The 21,616-nt window shown below is 40.6% G+C and overlaps 1 protein-coding gene across 1 annotated transcript in view; it reads left to right on the top strand.

The window, feature by feature from the left end:
- The first annotated feature begins 891 nt into the window (after positions 1-891).
- The window catches only part of LOC109480374 (brain-derived neurotrophic factor-like), a 42,376-nt gene continuing 21,651 nt past the window's right edge, over positions 892-21,616 (top strand). The window contains exon 1 of the mRNA XM_019782566.1: positions 892-1,046. Coding sequence (XP_019638125.1) covers positions 1,041-1,046 — 6 coding nt within the window. The 5' untranslated portion in view covers positions 892-1,040. The remainder of the gene's footprint in view (positions 1,047-21,616) is intronic.

Below are 21,616 nucleotides of genomic sequence, written 5' to 3'. Positions count from 1 at the left end.
GGCACCCAGACAAGAGTCTTATTGTAGGTGATATTTTAGAATAGGTGAAAATCAATATGCGCGTGGTGCCATCCATAAAATTACATCAATGTGGCCTAGAAATAACTATAGTGAGAGGGTGACTACTGTGCTATATCATGGGTCACACACCTGCCCAACTCATCAGGTATCGGTTCAGAGTTCAACACGCCGTCTAAAGATAACAAGCTTGGCGTTGAAAAGAGGCTAGAGGTTACAATTACTTTTGTAAGTTGTCTAGTTAGAATTCCGTTTTGAAAAATCCGTAGTGCTCAAGATAGCAACGTACTATAAACTTCTGTCATGAACTAATAGCCGTGTTATCTCTAGGCATATATTTTATTTGCAGTGGCAAATTGGCCAGGCAGTATCAATTTGCCAGGCAGTTACCTTTTGCCACTCGTAAAAATGATACCATCACAAAAGGAAATGCCGATAAAAAGGCATTTAAAGACGTCAAGAATAAGCCGAAGCCTAACCTGTGATTGTAGAGTGCAAGCCGTATAGGTTATGTGAAGCTCACGTACAACCAATAGTAGTGCTACAGTTTCATGTGTGCCGCTAAACAATGAAAGGCGATTTGCTTGTTGCAAATAAATCAAAGTATAAAAGAAAGGATGTGAGTAAGAGCGCTCAGAAATGGCAGGTGGGGTGGAAGAGAAGTTGACGTTTGGTATGTCACGTGTGGGGGGTTCAGTCAAGAAGGGGAAATACCGGAAGTTTAAAAATACCCGCCACGCCTCCACAAGGGTCATTACTGGACACACCTCTGGCGGAACTAATGACATGAACCCGCGCGGACCAATCAGAGCGCGGCGCGCGCCGCTTGCGCCCTTCATAGGGCGGTGATTTATAAACGCCACCACACGGCACAGTCCGAGTCACAGCGTGTAAAAAAACGGGATCCCGTACACAAGAGCAGAGCAGAACTGGATTTACTTGTCCTGTACTCGCCTAAACACGAACCGAGTGTGCGTCGTATCCGGGGGTCACACCAATACGTGTGGATATTCCATAGAAACATGAAGGTAAGGACTTGTTTTGTATACATGTGCCTCGTAGCTAAAGATACCCCGCTTGTGCTAAATGTGTTTATCGGTGTGGGTCTGTGGGCAGGCCCGCGACAAGGGTGGCTTGGGTCGCTGCCAAGCGTGTTAACGTTCGCAACCTTGTGGACTTGTCTCAGGGGACAGGGTATGTCACAGCCAGCGTATGGAAGAAGTCATTCTTCTCATTACCGGGATACTAGACCCATACAAGGATACGCACCAACGCTAGGCAAGGCGGCCCGCCTAGAGTTTTAGAGTCACTAGTAGGACCTCCTCCCACAATACCATACAACACGGGCCTTACAAAATCACTGTCTGAACGACACAAAATTGATCTTATGTTTTATAAAAAGAAATAGATTAGAAGTACATAGAAGCCGTATACTTAACAGTGGTTTTTATGCCTGTAGGTCCGACAGTTGTACATGCCATGTTTTATATCCGAGGGTGCCAGAACTCAGCTGTTGTCATATAAATCATGTACAGACGACCTCCTGCCCATATTTTAGCACCCTCTTTTTTTTACATGACCCCACTGGAGTTCTGGATAGTTTCAAGCCGCGGCAAAAATACACGGAAATCTCATTTTGGCAGCCGCAAAGCTCTGCCATTAGCACCGGGTCGTAAATTCGTCAGGTCGCCTGCTCTGTGTCGTCGTGCTTAAGGAGACTTCGAGTTCGACGCTTTCTTCTTAAATGTCTTTTCTTAGACCTTTACGAAACAAATCAACAGTTACGACTGTTGAAAAAAATGTATCAGAAACGTCAAATTTTGGGGGCAAGAGGTTTAACTATTAAAGAACTGACAACATGTAATCAGTAGAATTGGGGAGGGGGGACGACAGCTGTCAGGAACTGTCTTGTCGTTCTTTGTTCGTCCCCGGCGCTTGTCTTAATAGACGGTTTAGTCTGGAGTAAATACCCAGAATTTTACTTGTCAGTTCTTGTAAAAGTCTTCCTCTGTAGACCGAGAGACTGAAGTGTGAACCACCAGCCTACCGTGCTAAGTTTAGTGCCTGAAGACGGGTTTTTAAACCGCGGTACGTCTCAATTGTGTTGACCCAACAGGAATGCCTGTGCTTGGGCTAAACTATGCTGCTGTACATGTGAGTACTGGTCCGACTATTTGGGTGTTTTCGACCCTCTTTTTGTTGTCCTTTTTGTCGGGGACGTGCGTATGGCTTAGCGGGTTGTATAGCCGGGGTACCCGGGTAGGTTCTAAGTATTTACCGTGACCACATTGTTGTGACACGGGGAGGACTGCGTTCGTGTGTCGGAGCCTCGCTACGTGCCCCGACCAAACAATAAGTTAAGTGACACCTACCTCTCGCATAAAGACATGTTTTCCGTCTTGCCTAGGGCGAATGCCATGCTTTGACACGATGATAACGCGCGACACATTCGGTGTGCCAGGGAGCCATTTTTGAACCCCCGAAGCTAAGTATTGTCTGCGTCGATTTCTTCCTACATTATCTTCCCTATAGGGACACCCCCTCCCCACTCCCTGTACGACAATTTATGGCCATTTTTGTCCATCAATGCCGTTACCATGGCAACGGAAGAAGAAAAAATGGCCCATTACCTTCCTAGGAACCACGGGTAGCGCCTTTCAGTGTGGGTTACTCACCACTGAAAAACGCTTTCAAAAAGAGGGACAAAAATTCACAGGTATGTCTGACTCTGTGTACAAAATAGATTTCCAAGAGGAGATACGGGACCGAGTTGACTGAGAGACGGCCACAAACCCGGAACCGAACCTTGATACTCAATTAATTCTCTTTATTTAGGTTTAAAACAGATTTTATAGTCCATCAGATCATTACGGATTGTCGTTATATAGGATCAGTGGTATTAGTGAGACTCCATTATTTTGTCGAGTTTTCTTTCGTTCTTTTAATGTAGTATCTGTCTTGTTTTTTGGTCACGGGGTAGTGCCTAACACTAATCTCCAAGCAGATCTTATACTGGCTGCAAAAACAGTATCGGATTAGCCAGGCTGTAACCATTTGCTAAAAAGTTACCATTAAAAAAGGTACTAGTAAAAAAAGTGTTATAAAGTGTCTAAAAACACCACTGCAAAAAATGCAAGTGCAAAACTCTGCTTGCAAAGAAATCTAACCTTCCGTAGCCGCGTTGTTTTTGTTCTCGCGATACTTGATATCAAAACTCGCGAGGCTGCGGTCCACTTGTGGTTCAGAAAGTGTTGCAGAAATGCGTCCTCTTGTTTGTTTTGGTATTTATTTTGAGAGAGCTCGGAAGTACTCAAGTGAAAGGAACTCCATTTCCAAGAACATTACCAACCCCGCGGTTACGTAATACGTAAATATCTCTCGTTGATACTTCCTTGACTACAAAGCAACAATGTTAAAGGCACAGTCAGGGATTTCATGCAGGAAAAACTGGATCGTATTTTCAAAGTCGATTTCCGGGGGATTCTTTTAATGTAGTAACTTCAATCAATCATATCCCATAGCACACTGATATCTGTGAGATAGCTAAGATACAGTGCAGATCTAAAGGTAAATGTGGATCCGAATGAAGTAAATAAAAGTCAAAACGTTTGCTTGTTTTGTGACGTAGGCTGGTTCTATCTATTTATGGGTGGTACCCAAAAATCAAGAGATGCCTTACATATACATAACTGGTTTCTTGGCTATATATATATTTGAAATGCGTATAAAATAATGACGAAAATGTGCTAAGACATGACAGTAAATGTTAATATCAGACATATTTCCTCATATCCAGAATATTATTGATATACCACCCTAAAATACAAATCCTTGCCTTAAATAAAACGTGTACATTGTGTAGGCATCTTTAAAGTTAATTAAAAATTATATAGCAAATTAAAGTTTATTGCACTATAATTGTAACAGACACAATTAATTACGTAAAGCCTTGCATAAAACTAAAAGCTAGTTCCATTCATCTATTACTATCTACACATAGATCCTTAGCTATACAATTTTGATAGCGGCCACAATGTACAGAGTATGTCTGCAATAAGATATTGCTCTAAAGTTATTCCCAAATCCTCCTAAGTAGTATCAACTCAGATTAAATTGTATTTCTTTTATCCTAAACTGTTGTTTGATCAGTAAAAGGTAACGGCAACCAGTCGACAATAACAAGGATAAACCATAGTGAACTACCGACATACGATACTCCCGAAGTACGCACCATACAAATCTTTTAAATGTTCGCTTTTAGTATATTTGCCTTCAAGGGGGGCGAAACCGTGTAGCGTTTCACAAACATACAATGTTTTGTAATCCTCTATAGGAGAATTTGCCGTCACAAGTAGCCCCTAATCTAACGTTAGATTTGTAAGGTGTTTTGTTGTGTCTCTAAGGCTATGAATAAAGCTGTTTTTAAATATGTGTAAGTCTAAGCTTATGGAAAATATCGGAAGATACTCATTGGAATAGAAATAAGGGGGAGAATGGTATTAGTTAGCCTGGGAATACAGGCGCATTTGAGGGCGGTGAAGAGATTACTTCATTAGTAAAATTATATCCGAGGCTAACTCAGCGACTGGATTTTGTTTTTTGAACGTGTTACGGTTTACTAGTAGTTTGGGACTTGTTTAAAGGCATCAAATAAAATTTCAGATTGGCCGAACGAAAAAAGAATATTCTGGATTAGGGAATCTGTCTGATATTGACATTTACTGCCATTTCTTAGCACATTTCGCTATCAATGTATCCTTGAAGCGTTTAAAACAGAACAGAAGCAAGCTACACTTCATTTCTTTGTATTACCAACAAATTCCTAGAACCAGCCCACGATAAAAACAAACAACCGTTTGCTATCAGCAACGTAGAATTTTTGCCTCAGACTTGCAAAGATATGCTGTTGCATAGGGTTGAACCAACTTACTACATTAAAATGTGACCTGTGAATTGACTAAAAATCTCGTTTTACTTTTCAGAAATCTCTTTGGGTGCCTTTAAGTTGCATAATGAGGTCTCATTGTGAACTTGACTTACTGAAAAGCCTGCCAAAAGAGCCTGTCAACCTTAAGGTCACATTAAGTGAGAGGCAGCCGTCTGTAGCAACAATATCGGCGGTGCTACTTTTATATTATCATTTTTCTTCCGGTTTGATGATGAATGAAAAAGTACATATGACACAATACCTTCTTTTCATCACTAGTATTGTCAACTATCTTTAACCCCTTGTCGCCATATGTTTTCTCAATTGGAAAAAAACCTCCCCCTCCTCGGCTTTTCATTGGTAGGTTCCCAGACGGACAGCCTCCCAAAGGACGTGCGCTCATTGGTGCGGGTAGAATTAATGATGCACGTAACTATGGCAACACACAGCACAACACAAACATCTCCCTAAGGACCGTTCCTACTTTTCTACAAGTCACTAAAGAACTTCATTAGTTTGTTACTCTCCAAGCAGAGGTTTAGGGTTTTGTCGGGCCTTCTTTTTTTTATGCTGGAATCTTTTTTTTAGCCAAACGCGTAGCAAAATAATATTGCCCTGGCAATTTGATACCGTCTTTCCAATTTGATACCGTTGTTCCAATTTGATACCGTCTTTCCAATTTGATACCGTCTTTCCAATTTGATACCGTCTTTCCAATTTGATACCGTCTTTCCAATTTGATACCGTCTTTCCAATTTGATACCGTCTTTCCAATTTGATACTGTCTTTCAAATTTCATGCTGTCTTTCCAATTTGATACCGTCTTGTAAGGTAAAGATCAGCTTGGAGATTACATGTACTTGAAGTTTAAAATAACGTTTTTGTTCTCTCCATTCATGTTTTTGTCATCATTTGAGAGCACAGGTTATTCTTGTCAAATCAGACACGTTTAGCTACCTGTCCGGTTGGTATGTATAATGTCCTTGGTTCTACCAATGCTAAAGGGTTGTGCAAATATTTTCACCCGTTAAATTTTCGGGTTACAAAAGTTGAGTTGGCGTTGTTTGAGAGTTTTTATAGTCCGTACGGTACAGATTTGTAGGTTCGTGTTTGTGTACTACATGATAAGGCGGTCTGACTCACGACTGCTGAAGACTAGCATCTGCCAGGTTTTCTGTCATCTTGTTTTGTGCTAGACACATGGATGGTAGCCATACTTTCCCTGTTAGGGCCCAGTTACCCTGTATCACAACCATGATCTGTTCCCACATTTTCCATTGTACAAAAAAGCGAGAAGAAGTTGAACACTCTGTCTTAGTATTAGCCTAGTATAGTGCCCCTTGTATGTTCCTTATGTATGTTTTCTACACCCGTTTGTTATGTGCCTGTTAAGTCTTGACCTGTACCTAGCCCGTCGTGGCATGAATGTACGAGTACAATAAAGGTATTTCATTTGATACTGTCTATATTCATCGTACGATCGTCGCAAGATCGTCGAACAATCGCAAAGTGAGGGCATTTTAGGGATAACCTTGCATCAGTATAGTACAATGGAAAAACGGATGTCTTTAATAGATCATCAGTGCATAGGGTTGGTTCTGCCACAGCCTACTTTAAGATCCTTGATATCAAAATTGCATGACGATCTACAACTAGATTAGATTTAACTGACTTATATAGAAATGCATTTAGGGATTTGACACTAGAAACTGGAAGCAACAAGTGGAAGGAACTAGAAGTATAGCAAAAACAAGAATTTGTGGTGGGGAGGGGGGCACAGGTGAGATCACGCGTTGTTTACATATATCCCTCCGCGTGACAGTAAGAAGTGAGGGTCGCGTCTGCCGATGTTTACGTTGGTGAAAGTGCCCCACTTAACCAAAGCTCCGGACAGCTATGTAACGCTTAGAGATAAGGGAAACCTTTTGTACACACTCTCTTAAGGTTGTCACTAACGTATGGAGTTTCCATCAACAATGACAGATTCGGAATAAGATAGGCCCATCTTCACTTAAAACTACGTTACGAACATACCGCCCTTAACAACCCAAGGATCCTTTTAGTTGTTTGACCTCTTAGATATGTTTTGAGGTGTCTGTTAGTGAAAGAGCTACATTCCTGGAGGTTGAAAAGCTTCTCTTTGGGCTAGCGCTGTTGTCATCACATTCGCTGAGTCAGAAAGCAGATGATTCAACTATCGAAGTTCAAGCCTTTGTCACAAATTCTAAACCTTCCTCAGCCAAGGTTGGCTGAAGTTCGGGAGCAGTCTGTTCAGATATAGGCCACGGACGCCTAAATCTTACAAAGATTCAGATTTAGACCACGTACGCCTAAAGCCTACAAATTGAATCGAATTCAAGTTGAATTGGAGTCAAATTTGACCCCCAAAAACGCACCAAACGCTGCTGACCTACTCCCGAGCACGAGCCAGACACAATCCAACCATAACCGAAGCTCCCGAATGTTTTACACATTTTATAAACATTCGGCTAGCACAGGCAAACAGAAGCCGAACACCAGCAAACCACAGCCGACTTTTCCCCAACCTTCTCTTAACTATGGTTGTTGGGGGTTCGTCAGTGTTGGGGAGGTTAATTTATATTCAGCTGTGTGTGTGTGACAACTCTCCAAGCAGAGGTTTGCGCTTATTTTTGGCGTGTTGTTAGGCTTTTTTTATCGGGGTTACTTTTTTGCACTGGAATAGCTTATTATTTCTCTAGTCTCTACCAGACTTACTACTGTGCTATATATAGGAGAATATTTGCCGGGGGAGTTTGGCCGCCTTGGGGTTTGACTGAAAGAAACTCCCCGCGGCCGGACTCCCTTGGCCATTTGATTCTCTTTTTTGCCGAATTCTACGATCCGTATTCCCGTAGAAAGGCCTGGTGGAGGCTATTATTTCCCCACCAATGCTAAAAAGAAACCCCGATGAAAAAGCCTAAAAGCACACTAATATTATAAAGCCCAAACCTCTGCTTGGAGAGTATGTGTGACAGGGGTTCGCACGCGTGGATCTGTCCCGCCGGTTTTGACAGGTACAGTCCCCGTACACACGGGTAACTCCGCCACGCTGGCGTCTGCACATCGCCGTGTTTATGTTACATCATTGTAATAGGTCTGCGGGGACCCCTATGTCTAAGCCGGGCATTAGGACAAGGTGCCAGAACTTCTGAACCAAGGAAACAAGCGACCAGTAGATCATAGATCGGGCTAGAAACAAAGGGAATGGGGTATGGAAAATAGGGCAATGTGTCTATGGTTTTGTACTAGGCTTCCGGAGGCGGTTGGAAAGAGTAGAAGTCGGCCAAGTAGAGAGATAACATGTCAGGGGAGTTGGACCGCTAGAGAGTACCGCGGCAAACTGTACTCTCTAGTCTAGCGGACCAACTTCCCTGGCATGTTATCTCTCTACATGTATTTGGCCGACTTCTACTCTTTCCAGCTGCAGCCGCCTCCCGAAGCCTGGTAGAGACTACGTCTCCTTTTGACGTATGTTTTGTCTCCTTTTGACGTATACGTAGATCCATTTAAGTGATAAATTATTAGTTAAGTTTATTTTTTATCGATGCACATACTAGTTATAACTGGTATACTATCAGAAAATAGCTGATGGCAAGGAAAAATGTCTACTATAGAGACTACGTTTAACTTAGTGCATGATATGACGACCTTATACATGTTAAAGGGTAAGGCTTTCTTGTCGCTAATGTCGTAAAAAAAAGCTGCCGATACACGACAAAATTCATTTATTATGCACAAGATTTTGTTTATTATACAATTGTAAAGCGATTGTTTTGTAGTTTATTTTTTATAAGTGGCTATCACCTCTTCCAGATGTGAAAAATCTGAGATTGTAAGGTTTGAACCGGAAAGGAACTTTTAGATAAGTGTGGTGGGATCTTTAACGTGCTCGATGTGTCTTTCCTCAAACACGGGACCTCCGACTTTACGTCCTATCCGAGGGGACGTCCCTAACCGAAGCTTCGTACTTATTTACACCTGAGTCAAATAAGTCAACTGAGGAAATAGTCCTTAAGTGCCAAAGGACATAACAATGACGACTGGCAGGGATTAGAACCCAGAACCTTCAGATTCTGAGTCATCAACCCTAACCACAAGAAACAAGCTATCTGAAATATTTCAAATATGTTGTTTTGAAGCGGACTTTATTCCGTATCCAGTGCATACCTATATCGTTTACTTGTGGGGGATTCGCACGATCCTAATAACATTATTTTCGTACAGTTTGTTTTGACAATGTGAACGCTACATTCTGTGCTAATGCCTGGTATCTGTTTATTTGAAGTCTAACTTCAATTTCAGTGACAAAGCTGTGAGCCCGCATGACCGACTTGCTACACGAGCCGTTTTCCATACCCCGAATACCTGCGTGAGCCAAATTGGAAACGCAATAATCCGACAACAAATCCCCTGAAAGCACAAAGCCGTCCCCTAAAATCAGTTAGCCTGGAGCGGTCCAGGTTGTAAACAAAGGGAATTCTGGCGGAACGGTTTCAGATGGCGAGTACGGTAACCTCTACTTAAACACAGAACACTCTCACTTCAAAAAGAGTCTTAATACCAGTAAAGACTCCAGAGCCCACACACACTACGGGTACGCGCCACGCCCCCTCACGCTAATACTTCATCAAAACAAATCAAGAAAAGAGAAAAGATACCACTAAAATGAAAAAGAAAATAAAGCCTGTTCATGGAGCACATTAAATGTTGTTAAAAGTTGTTTGTTGAAATAGTAGCCTGCATTTATTTAAAAATGCTGTTGCGATGTTACCATATAGAATACCGTAGTTTCAAATCGTAGGTTTAACTTTTTAATATAGGTAGTACATACTTTCAGAAGTATCTCTTGAAAAAATGTATTGGTAACTTGAGAAATATTTGACATAATTTTTTCTTAAAAGGCAACATATAAGCTATAATAAGCTTCCCTTTCACGTGTTATTTTATGATCCACATTTTCAGATTTTTAACCTACTGACTAATGTGTAAACAACAGGTCATCTCACAAAAGAAAACAGGAGTGTTCAGAGCAGTGTGTTGTTTATACATGTCCCTCATAATCACATAACACCTGACTTGGCACGATCGTTGTGACCTAGTTGCCTAAAAACAGCCGTGTCGGCCGTGTGCTAGAGCTCGGTACGATTTCAGCATGGAATGAAGAAGACTTCATACTTCTGTGAGATATTTTAGATTATGTGAATTCCTTGTTTTGCTCAATATTGTAAATTCCTCTTTATTTCTGTCAAAGTGGTGCTTTAGAACTGCTCCTATAAGGCTACGGGCATGCAAAAAGGTGGACATTGTATACGCTTCGGGAAATGGGATAAACGTTACTGGGACCATTGACCTAACTTCCTGTAAGTGTCCCGACGTGCATACCGAAAAAAAGTCTTTCATTCCTAACCGAATATTAAATAATGGTTTATTCTTTACTATCTCTTATTTTCATTTCGTTCAGTTATGTTATATTTTGCATGTAGCGTCTGCTTGTATGGACATCCTTTTGTCACGAGTGTCAGTATTATAACGGATGTGTCGTAACGGTTACAGGTTAAAATTGAAGATAAGTATCTTAACCTGTAATTAGATTGCGTTTTGTGTCAAAGTACCTAATTTCCAATCAGGTGTCTGAGTTCTAAACTTCCCTATTGACATTGTATGTGTGAGAATGCAAACCTATACCTTCCTACACCTTCCCCTACTACATAGGTGAACACTATTTTCGCGTTCTATCCCCAACCCCCATATGCATAAAATATTTAGACTCGTCTGTAAAATTGAGTCCAGCATACACAGAGAGTACATGACCCATGTGGCCTCATGCGGTGACTTTTAAAGTCCAAATAAGTTAGCACAAGGACACCAGGATTATCCGTGCCTATCAGAGCATTTAATGGGAACACGGGCTTTCTATAGACCAAGGTTACGGCATTAAAAAATCCTGTTCTCTATCTCGTATTCTAAAGTTTCAGAAATTTGTCGTCCTAGAAATGTTATCACAGGAAGGGAAAGTTAACGTGTAAGAAAGCTATAAGATATTCTTATTTGTTGAGTGTTAAACTAGGTATTATAAGACTCGTTAGAAGCTAATGTCCTTGGTATTGTAGACTCGGAACTGTCCCACTTTAACTCGAGAAACGGGCTGAATGGAAACTTTATATACCGTGACGTTTCAGGTCAAAGGTCAGTAATTAGTCCTTACGTTACAAAAGAGTAATCCCCTAGGTTCAAGGGTGTGTCTTAAGATTTATAAAAAAACAAGATATCACTGTTCCTTTCTTAAATCAGGGTCAGTGGTGTTCTATACCGTGGGTGACGATAGTATAATGACTTTTCGCCTTATTTGCACAAGTAGTTTGAAACCATTAAACCTATAATACGTCTCGGTCATAAATTAGAGACGGATAGAAATACTGTTGAGTCGAGCTCTGTTTTATGTTGTTTTCCTCCCTTGAGCAAGTAATAAATTATCTAGTTTGTAGGTATATATAATATCTGGTAGGTAGTGTTAATTTCCTGCACGTGTGCCTCTAACATATATAAAGTTATACACCGGTAACGTTATACATTTGAAAGGCAAGCGGCCGCTACACTAATAAAAAAGTAACACCCCACTTCCCATTTTGATCTAACAAGAACAATATTTGACATAAATATACACTAGGATACTGCGGATTATTATATCAAGGGGAGGAGGGTAGAAATATACGTTTTTACGAACATGAATTAGACATAATATTCTTCGTGAAATTCATGAAGGGGGAGGGGGGCAAGGTCAAATAAGATTATCAGTCGTGCCAATCAAATTGTATCATGTAACGTTCTGTTATGACCTCATTATGAAAGTTTATTGCAAATACTTGCCCGAGGGCTAATTGCAGTTACAAACATCATAAAAAAGAAAATACAGTGGTATGTGAGACTATATCTATGTTAAGCATTATACTATATTCTACAACATACATGGTACTAGTTTTACTGGGTTTGACTTCTTCTTTTTAGGCAATGGAAGACGAATTTACCCACTTTTTCTATAATATGTGGGTTCTTTGATTTTAGTAGTAAAATTGTTAGAGATAGATTTCAAGCAGTGTTGTAGAGACAAATATGATAGTTAAAGTGCCCCAAAACAGCCATGTAAAGTCAATGGGGAAGACTCTACACTGTTCAGGGTAGCAACCGCGTGGCAGTTACGTAATGTGTTGGTGGAAATACTCGTTAAGAGGACGCCATGTTTGTTGCCATATGTGACCATACGTTTTGCACCTGCGTCTTCAGTCGGACACATTGTATTTGGAAGTGATAAGCCTGTGAATCTTTTTTGTTAGTTGTCTCTGTTGTCTTTCAATATCATTTATTGTTAGGACTTCACAGATCCATAGTCTTTTGTACTATTTATCTCAAACAGTCCCTTTCATGATTAGGAATTTTACAAGCCAACAAATTCCATCTAAAGAGAAAAATAAATCTGCTGTTCTATTGACTCTTAACGTTAACTATGTACTATCTTTTAATCACACATAAACATGGGGATCTTTTCTATTTTAGAAATATGTCAGACCAAACAAGTTGAGATTTCATAGTGACATGTGCATTACTCATTTTACTTTTAGAATATCCATGGGATAATTATTTACGCTATATAGAAGTTTACGTTCCCGTTAGCAAAAATGAAATAAAATCTACACCGGAATTCAGATCCAGAACAACATTGGCATTGAGATAATTTTCTTCAACCAGAGTTCAAAGAGTTCCTTTCGTTAGTGTTTTTAAAGCCATTCAACTACATCGAATCCCTCAACAAATACGTATACATTGTCTTGCTTCACACCTTCGAAACATTTGTGGAATGTGGGGAACGTCCCCCGTCTTTGTGTAAAGCAGGGAAATCACACAAGCGAAGGTATTTAGGAGGGAGGCTTGACTCAGGAGTCACGGCAGTGTGATCAAAGTTCCAGACTTATGGGGCCTCAAAATTAACTTTTCTTCCTATTGTCCCAGCACTGTCCCAAAAGTAAATTTCAATTGTCCCGAAATTAGGATGAACTGTCCCAACCTTTTTTTTAAGTATTGTATGACTAAATAAACTTGAAGTGAAATTTATGTTGCTCATGTTCACTCCCAGGCACACTATAATTGCAGTGTAGACAGGAAATTTTTGGGGACTTTTCTGGATCCAAAAGCCGGGACGTGTGCCTGATTAACAAAAAGGAGGGGGGGGGGGCTGACATTCTGATGCTTATAATTTTTCTATTGTCCCAAAAATGTCCGAAAGTGTCGTTTCAGTTGTCCCAGCCTAATGTTTAGTGGTCAGTGGCCACTGGAGCACCTTTAATTTCGAGCCCTGACAGTTCGCGTCTTTTCGTCAACCGTTTAGTTCAGAAAGAGACTCACCGGTATACAACAAAACAAAGTTGACGAAAAAAAACAGGTAACTTTGGATGAACGTTTGACCTGAAATAAATGCATTAACATTTTTACACCCACACATACACACCCTAGGAAGCCCGTCACACATACACACCCGGAATTATTTATGTCTGGATAATATCATGTCAACATTTGTAGTCAGATTTCTCGTACAGATTTGTGAGTGACCAAGAAACATTAAATTGTATATGAACAATCACACATCCGAATCTGCGTTAGTTCAAATTCCTGCACATGACTTTTATAATATATCATTTGTGTACTCGACAATCGTGTGTATACTTAGAAAGTGTAGAAAATGTTGATTGTCTGTGGAATTTTCCGTGTTAAGCTACCAACTGAACTCTTCGTAGTAAGTGATTAAGTAGTGCACTGATATCTTCTGGAAGAGTAGACAAGAGGCACAGGTCGTATCTTCACATAATCTGTTTATAATTGAAAGGTGACCTCAGTTTCCATCGCTCTTACAAAAGCGTTAAAAATAGCAGCTTTAATACAAACAAAACATACCGAAAAGCATGTCAAATTTGTCAAAGAAGTCGTTGGACCAAAAGTAGAGCAACTTCTGAGGTAAAATGGGAAGGATTTTTGTCAAAAATTGTAAAATAAGCCTCGAGGACAGACGGAACACCTGTATCTAGTCACCTGTGACAGAACGTTGTTGTTGAATCGCTTTAACGAGAAGAAAAACACTGTTTCTAAAAGCCTGCCTTCACATCAAAGCCGTCCTTTTTGTTGACATGTAGCTGCCATTCAGCCAAGTGCAGGTGTTACAGTGACGCCATGTTGTGCTTCGGCCTTGAAGTGTTCTAAAAATAGAAACAGTGTGGCTGGTGTCATTCTAGCATGGGGGAGGGGGGCAAGGAATACGATGCAATGTACACACACACACACACACACTGTGGCTACTGGTATCACATTATAAAGAGGGCTTACTATAGTTGACTGTGACATGGATCTATTTACAAGTACTCGTGTACTTCTACTAAGTGCTTAGTAAACATTTGGATGATGTCATACTGTAGCACACGTAAGTGCAACATTGTAATGTGTTAACTACTATAAGTATGATTTTTCGTCATGTTATGCCTGTGATTTTTTAGTCACAAATTCAGCTCGTACATCAGTTCTGTAGAGTTTATTTGATCTACAGATAGCGTATATTATGTATTATATATCATATATATTAGGAATTTCCTTGGCTAAAAGTGCCATCTAAAATTCTACCCAACGATACGAGAAGCTGCCAAATTCCCTGCCCCCCTCCCACCCACCTTGTAAGACTGTCTCTGATATTTCACACGGTAATCAAGAATAACATTACCTTCATCTAGGGACGCATTTTAAATTACAAGGACTACAATAAGGCGATTTGTTGATCACCTCTATTTACCAGTAATCCTTTGAACTGCCTACACATTGTCTGAGGAAAATTAAACCTCAAGGGAACGATTTAAAAGATTGTCACTTCAAAAAAAGTTGTGACGTTGTTTCGTTGCTAAGCTATGTGGTAGACAGTATATGTACAATAGACTGAGGATCAGCAGAGGATTTTCTTGTCAATTTTGTGAAAGAAGAACCTCAAGTGTTTAGGTAATATCATTCACAGTGTATTGTTTACCAGGTAGTTTTTCTCTCAAGGATTAGCCATGATATGCTACGCTGCAGGTGGTATCTTGTACATGCCTGCTAGGCGAACACTGTAACCTACATATGCTAAGCTAAAAGATACGTAGCTTATTCTTGGTCTATTCTAATCTCTCCAACTATGAGATGAAGCCAAAAATGTGCTGATAAAAGGCAGAAAATGTATGTGAAATATCGGACAGATTTCTTCATCCAGAATATTTTTTCTTGTTTTGCCGCCCTGAAATTGATAAAACGCTACGTCTCTTTTTTACTATACTAGTAATAAAATAGATTTGTATGTACTATAGCTAGTTCTACTGGCAAAATACCTATAACAAAATAAATCTGTATGTACTAGTTCTACTAGTAAAATACCTATAATAAAATAAATCTGTATGTACTAGTTCTACTAGTAAAATACCAAAATGGGGGCCAATTCTTAGCCTTTAGATTCAGACGGCTCGACTTCGCCTGTCCTTAGACTTCTCCATAGTTCAGGGTGGCGTGAGAAAAAAGTCCAGAGAAACCTTGAGAAAAAAAGAAAACGACAAAAACAGAAACTCGATCTCTTCCCGACGGACGAAAACATCTCCCGTGGCCTTAAAAGAAGTTTGTTCATCAACAAAAAGGAACTATTTGTGTCCTTAAGACTATTGATAAGGTGTAGATATGGGTCAGGGGCGCTAGGCCACCCTAACCACTTCACACCTACAAATTCTTCGCATTCAAAAGCGTTCCTGCTAGGGACATTCCATTGGACCCTATGGGGGAGAAATTTCTTTCTTTCTTATACCCTCTCTCTAGCCCTTGTATTATCAGTGAAGAAGGATAAATACTTAACATTTTATGTAATGACTACTTCATGGTACAGCAATCTTTTCGTAAAATGATTAAGTTACTATGTATATTAGGGTTAGTACTCATTTGTCATAGGATTCAATACAAACACTTCTCTAGCGTAGTTTCTTCGGAGAAAAATGCTTCATTTTTTTGGTGGGGGGTATTTTATGATTTTATAGAATTCTTTCTTTACCGACAACGTAACTTTTGTTGACTATTCTCAGAAAAGCGCAGTTTTGATGGCACGAAGTTCTCAGAGGAGGGCAAGACCGTAATCTCTTTAGAATCTGCGAAGTACATTCTAACCCCCATAAAGTATATACTAAGCGGCACATCTGGTGGTACTAGCTATATGGCAGTATGGTTTGTGTCGTGAATTGTTGCTTCTGCTCAACATGTGCTGACATTTGTGGAGTGTCGTCTGTGCCATAAGATCATCCATTTTTGATGTTGTTGGACAGTTTTCTGTTGCAAGACGTATCAACGCAAACTAACACGCACAGGATATCACGTAGGCATCCTGTAGCGCAATTCTTATACAAGAAGACGGGTTTAAAATGAGATATTTGCAGTTCTGCTGCGATTTAAGGATTTGTGCTGCCACCTGGTGTCCCTTACCATTAACAGGAGACCCAGGTGGTTTTCTGTAGATCCACTATTAATCACAACACCCCGCCGTGTACTGTTACACCCACGATTCACCGCCATGCCTACATACAAGTCTCGGGGTTAGGCACAGGTCACAGGAACACAAGACCAACCTGGCAGCGGGAAGCAAGAAAAGACAGTTCAGACGCCGGCCTCTATAATTAGATTAGGCCCTGGGCCGTGACATTTACGTGTCAATCATTGTAAGGACACGCCTGATTGGTTTTCCTGTAAAGTGGCGGGAAACTGATAAGTTTGCTGTTGTTTTTATACATTGGCATTTTGCCATGTATTGTTTCTTATTGTGCTATTCTAGATGTGTTTAACATAGAGAGTCCCGAATCTTGCAACGTTTGAAAAAAAATCTTTAAAGTAACATCTAGGTCCAAATGTTAGCCAGAAATATATGTCAGTATCTAAAATATCCGTGTACCCCCCTCCCACGTTAAAATTACATTGACATTCGCACATGGAATGCAGTGGAACTGCACCGCTAGGCGGCGCACCGATGGCACGGTTCCAAAGATTTATACTTGTGCCACCCGGCCACTTAGCGCGTCGTTTTTCAACGCAAACAATGTTGACTCCGGGGCTAACCAGCAGTGGGCTACAGTTTACCATCTGCCAAGTAGTTCAGTAGCAACGCTCGAAAAAATCGTACCATCCGGATTTTCGCTACTCAACGCTCGAAAAAATCGTACCATCCGGATTTTCGCTACGCAACGCTCGACAAAATCGTATCATCCGGATTTTTGCTACGCGAGCGTTGCGTAGCGAAAATCCGGATGGTACCCAGGCAAGTGGTTCAGGGCTTAGATGTTGTACTTTACCACAGGAAAAAAAACAAAAACAAGAATTCGGAGATCTCATACCTCCATGAAATATGTAGAGTTTATGTAAATGCTTTGTTTTATTGAATATGGAAATAAGGTGGCAATTAATATAATCTACTTTAATTTATGGTGTTCTAAATACAATTTACAATATTTTGCGTGTCAAACTCCTATCCATTGGCAATATTTCATTTCAACATACCCTCATGCAAATTACCTCTATATTAACATAATATATGCATAGGGTTGTTGGCATTTAAGTAACCTACATATGTCACAAGGTATAGAATTGCCATCATTCACCTTTAAGAAATTATGGAATTTTTGCATTAATTATGCAAATTAGGTCATCATTTGCATAATATGACAAAGCAAGCCCATATTTCATGGAGGCATGAGATCTCGGAACTCTTGTTTCGTATATTTTGTTTTTACTTTATTCAAGTGCTTACGTTTGTGTCTTGGGCGAAATGTTTTGTATTCGGCTAAAAGATAAACTCAAATAGATATCCGCACGGCTCCATTTTATGAAGCGTTATCAAAGTACATAAACATGTGTCTTGAGTGAGAGACGTTGTACTTTCAAATTCAATTACCTTTTCTTCCGGCATGGGTTTGATTTGATTTCGCTAACGACTGCGGAATCTCTTATCTGTGTTTTTATCCTTCGATCCCCGCTTGTCTCACTAAAATGTAGTTTATGTTCTTTTACTGAGCTTAATCTGAGCGGTTGGAACACGTGGCGGATTTGTTACATCTCCTTGATCAGACTGTGCCGTGGGGTCGTGTGGCGTAGCGGCAGACTCGGAACTTAGAGTCCCGGGTTCGAGTCCTGACATGCCACCGATCTTGTGCCCTTGGGAAAGGCACTTTACACGGCTTTCCTCACTTAGCTCAGGTGTAAATGTATTTGTCCCCTGTGTTGGTGGCGGCATTAATATAAGTTGAAAAAACTTGAGTGTGTCGTCACCACGTCTGGTGATTACATATTGGAATAAAAAAAAAGACTGTGTCGGTCTCATCACGACAGATGTGCTGATGTCCAGGTAGAGGTCTAGACTTCGGCTTATGTTTGAGTTTGCGTTTTTTACCTCCATGAAAAATGGAGGTATTGTTTTTGGCGCGTGTATGTGTGTGTGTGTGTGTGTGTGTGTGTGTGTGTGTGTGTGTTTCCGCACATTTGTAGTCAGCATAACTTCAGAACGCCTTTTTGGATTGTGATGATATTTGGTATGTTGGTAGGTCTTTTATAGGAAGCTAAAGGTCAAGGTCAAATATGGGCCTCCTGGTGGCTGACCTTGGTACTGCAGCAGAACTTCCGGGAAACAGATGTGCGGGGTGGAGGCAGCGCTTGCCCGATATTGCAAAGACAAGATAGTTGCCACGTCCCTTTATTTGTGAGCATCACCAGTAAATAGGTATAATCAGAAGATACAAAACAAGCCATCGCTTTTCGTCAATGACATTTTTGACACACAGATACCAGTATGCTCTAGGATGGGGTTGATTCAACTTACTACATTAAAAAGATACAAGAATGACCTTAAAGATCACTTTGGGTGCCTTTAAAGTTGATATGTTTGGTACAGACATGTGCTAGTTACTTAACACATGTGACACCATGTGTTTACCACTAATTAAGAGACAGGGACACAGGAATGCCCGAGGCTTAACCCCACTGCGGACAGTCCAGGCCGTACCTTAAGGTGTGCACAGGTGACACCTGGTAGATCCACCTTAACGGAACTGAGCCAGGTACAATCCGCGACTTTTCCACCCGTTAAACACTTTTTATCTCCTCTATTTATCTCTATTTATTTCAATTTGCAATCATCCGTAGCTTAAGTTGCGGTTGTGAGCACACAAAAGCAGTCAGAACCGCAGTTGCCCTGGCTGGGTAACTTGTAGGTCATAGACCAGGAGTTATAAACGTTTTTAAAAACTTTTAAATTCGACTTAAGCAAAAGGAATGTAACAGTTAATCGTGTAGTTAAACAGGTACATACACTGGGTTTACGTTATGTTACGGCGCGGTTACATTCTTTGTAGCTATAGCTGGTGGTACGATTTTTATGTAGAATTTTCAAGAAGGCTAATATATCGGGGCTGTGACAGAATCAACGGCCAACAAGGATCTAAGGCCTAAGACAGTAGTCTGCTCCTTAACACGACAGATTGAATTTGCAAGACACATGCATGAGTTCCACATTCCAAAATGCCTTCAGTTTGCGACTGAGAACTATCTACGCGTACCTTTATCGTCCCAAATCGACAGATCCCAAAAACAAGACTATAAAAAGAGTGTCTTTCTAGTTGTTTATGAGTCTACCTGGCTGTAATCATCGTCAGAGATTATGTAGGATTACTGGGTGTTTTTGTGTGACTGAGTCCCTAATCCAGGGCTGATTTAACCCGATAACTATAATGATGGTTTGGTTCTTGTTTGCTTCATCTTCTGCCGAAGGGTCCGTCTGGCTGTAAAGAATGTAGTAGTAGCAAGGCATATCGAATGTCTTCATCAAAGGGACCATGTACGGATTAAAATACCTGCATACACATAATAATGGCTTATCTCGGATTAGTGTCACTATAATGCCATGACATTTTTTTTAGTTTTTGAGGGAGAAGCTTTTTTTTTAGGAAAAAATCATCATATTGTATATGATGTAAAAGGCAGTAGTAGTAGTAGTAGTTATAATAGTAGTGGCTGTAGTAGTAGTAGCTGTAGTAGTAGTAGTTATAATAGTAGTGGCTGTAGTAGTAGTAGTTATAATAGTAGTAGTAGTAGTAGTAGTAGTAGTAGTAGTGGTAGTTTTAGTAGTTGTAGTAGTAGTAGTAGTAGTAGTAGTAGTAGTAGTAGTAGTAGTAGTGGCTGTAGTAGTAGTAGTAGTAGTAGTAGTAGTAGTAGTAGTAGTAGTGGCTGTAGTAGTAGTAGTAGTAGCAGTAATGTCCAGCAACAACAGTAGTTGTAGTTGTAGTAGTAATAGCACTAGAGAGTCTAAAAATATGAGACGGTGTATATTGTGCATAACGCACTGAAGGCCATTCCATTCTTCCCTACCATCAAAAGGAAGCTAGAGAAGATATACCTGTAAATGGCAACACCATAATAGATATGTCTATATTCCAAATTTTGGATGTACGAAACCGTCAATCATAGCCGAGAGTCACGTAAAATTACGCGAGATAAGAGTAACGTGAACTCAGGCGAGAGTGTAAATTCAATTCAATTCTTTATTAAGGTATCAAACATAACAGACAAACATGACATACAATGTTGCCTGAATGGCGTTGATATTTGCAAGATAAAATGTCAAAAAATTATATATTTACAACACCTATAAAAACAGTACAGTAGGTGTACAACCCAGATATTTACAAGGTCCATTATCTTGTGCCAGACTCTATCTGTACAGTCCGGTTATAGAGTCTGATTGACTGGTGGAGGAAAGAGTTCTGTAGTCTTTTTGTTCTGGCGGGGGAGATAGAGATAGTGTTTTTGTTCCTGAGGGAACGACCGGTAGCTGTAGATCTGTAGAGAGGGACAAGGTCATGAAGGGGATGATCTTCTCGTAGCATCTGTGTGAAGAGTTTGACGGCAGCATCCTCACGCCTTGACTTGAGCGTAGTGTCGGCCCGGCTTCTGTGATGTATAAGTGGAGTTTGTGTCCTGTGATGTTGCCGCCTGCCTTGGCTCGTGGTCACCCCTCGTGGATTCCCGGCACCGCTCGCGTGCGGACAGCCAATCCCGGAGTCTCCGCGTTCCTCACATTCCGGGAGGATTTCAGATGGTCTGGTAGTGGCGTCGGTGGCGCAACGGTTAGAGCGTTGGACTCGGAACCGAGAGGTCCCGGGTTCGATACTCACCGTGGCCCGACGTTGTGCCCTTGGGAAAGGCACTTTACACGACTTCCCAACTATACGGTGGAGTGACGCCCACCGAGCCTCTTAGGCTAATCTGTCTGTCAGGGTGCCAAAACACCTTACGGATTTGGTGCGCCAATGTGACAACATCTCATATTGGCCACTGAGAGCCGTAATTTTTTTTAGATGGTCTGGTCACGTGTCCAGCTGAAAACTAGTGGCCACGGACTGTTAGGCCGAGGAAAACTTATGTTGTGTTTCTTATTACGTTCGGAAAAAATTGGGTCTGTAGGATTTCCCTTTTTTTCTCAAACGTTCTTTTTTTTTTACATTGAACCCAATTAGTGATGTGACAAATACATTTAATGTAACATGAAATGCACTGGTACAATACCAAAATATT

Source organism: Branchiostoma belcheri, unplaced genomic scaffold (genome assembly GCF_001625305.1).
Source record: "Branchiostoma belcheri isolate BF01 breed outbred unplaced genomic scaffold, Haploidv18h27 scaffold50, whole genome shotgun sequence".
In the NCBI taxonomy this organism is placed as follows: domain Eukaryota; kingdom Metazoa; phylum Chordata; class Leptocardii; order Amphioxiformes; family Branchiostomatidae; genus Branchiostoma; species Branchiostoma belcheri.
This window is presented reverse-complemented; position numbering and strand designations above follow the sequence as displayed.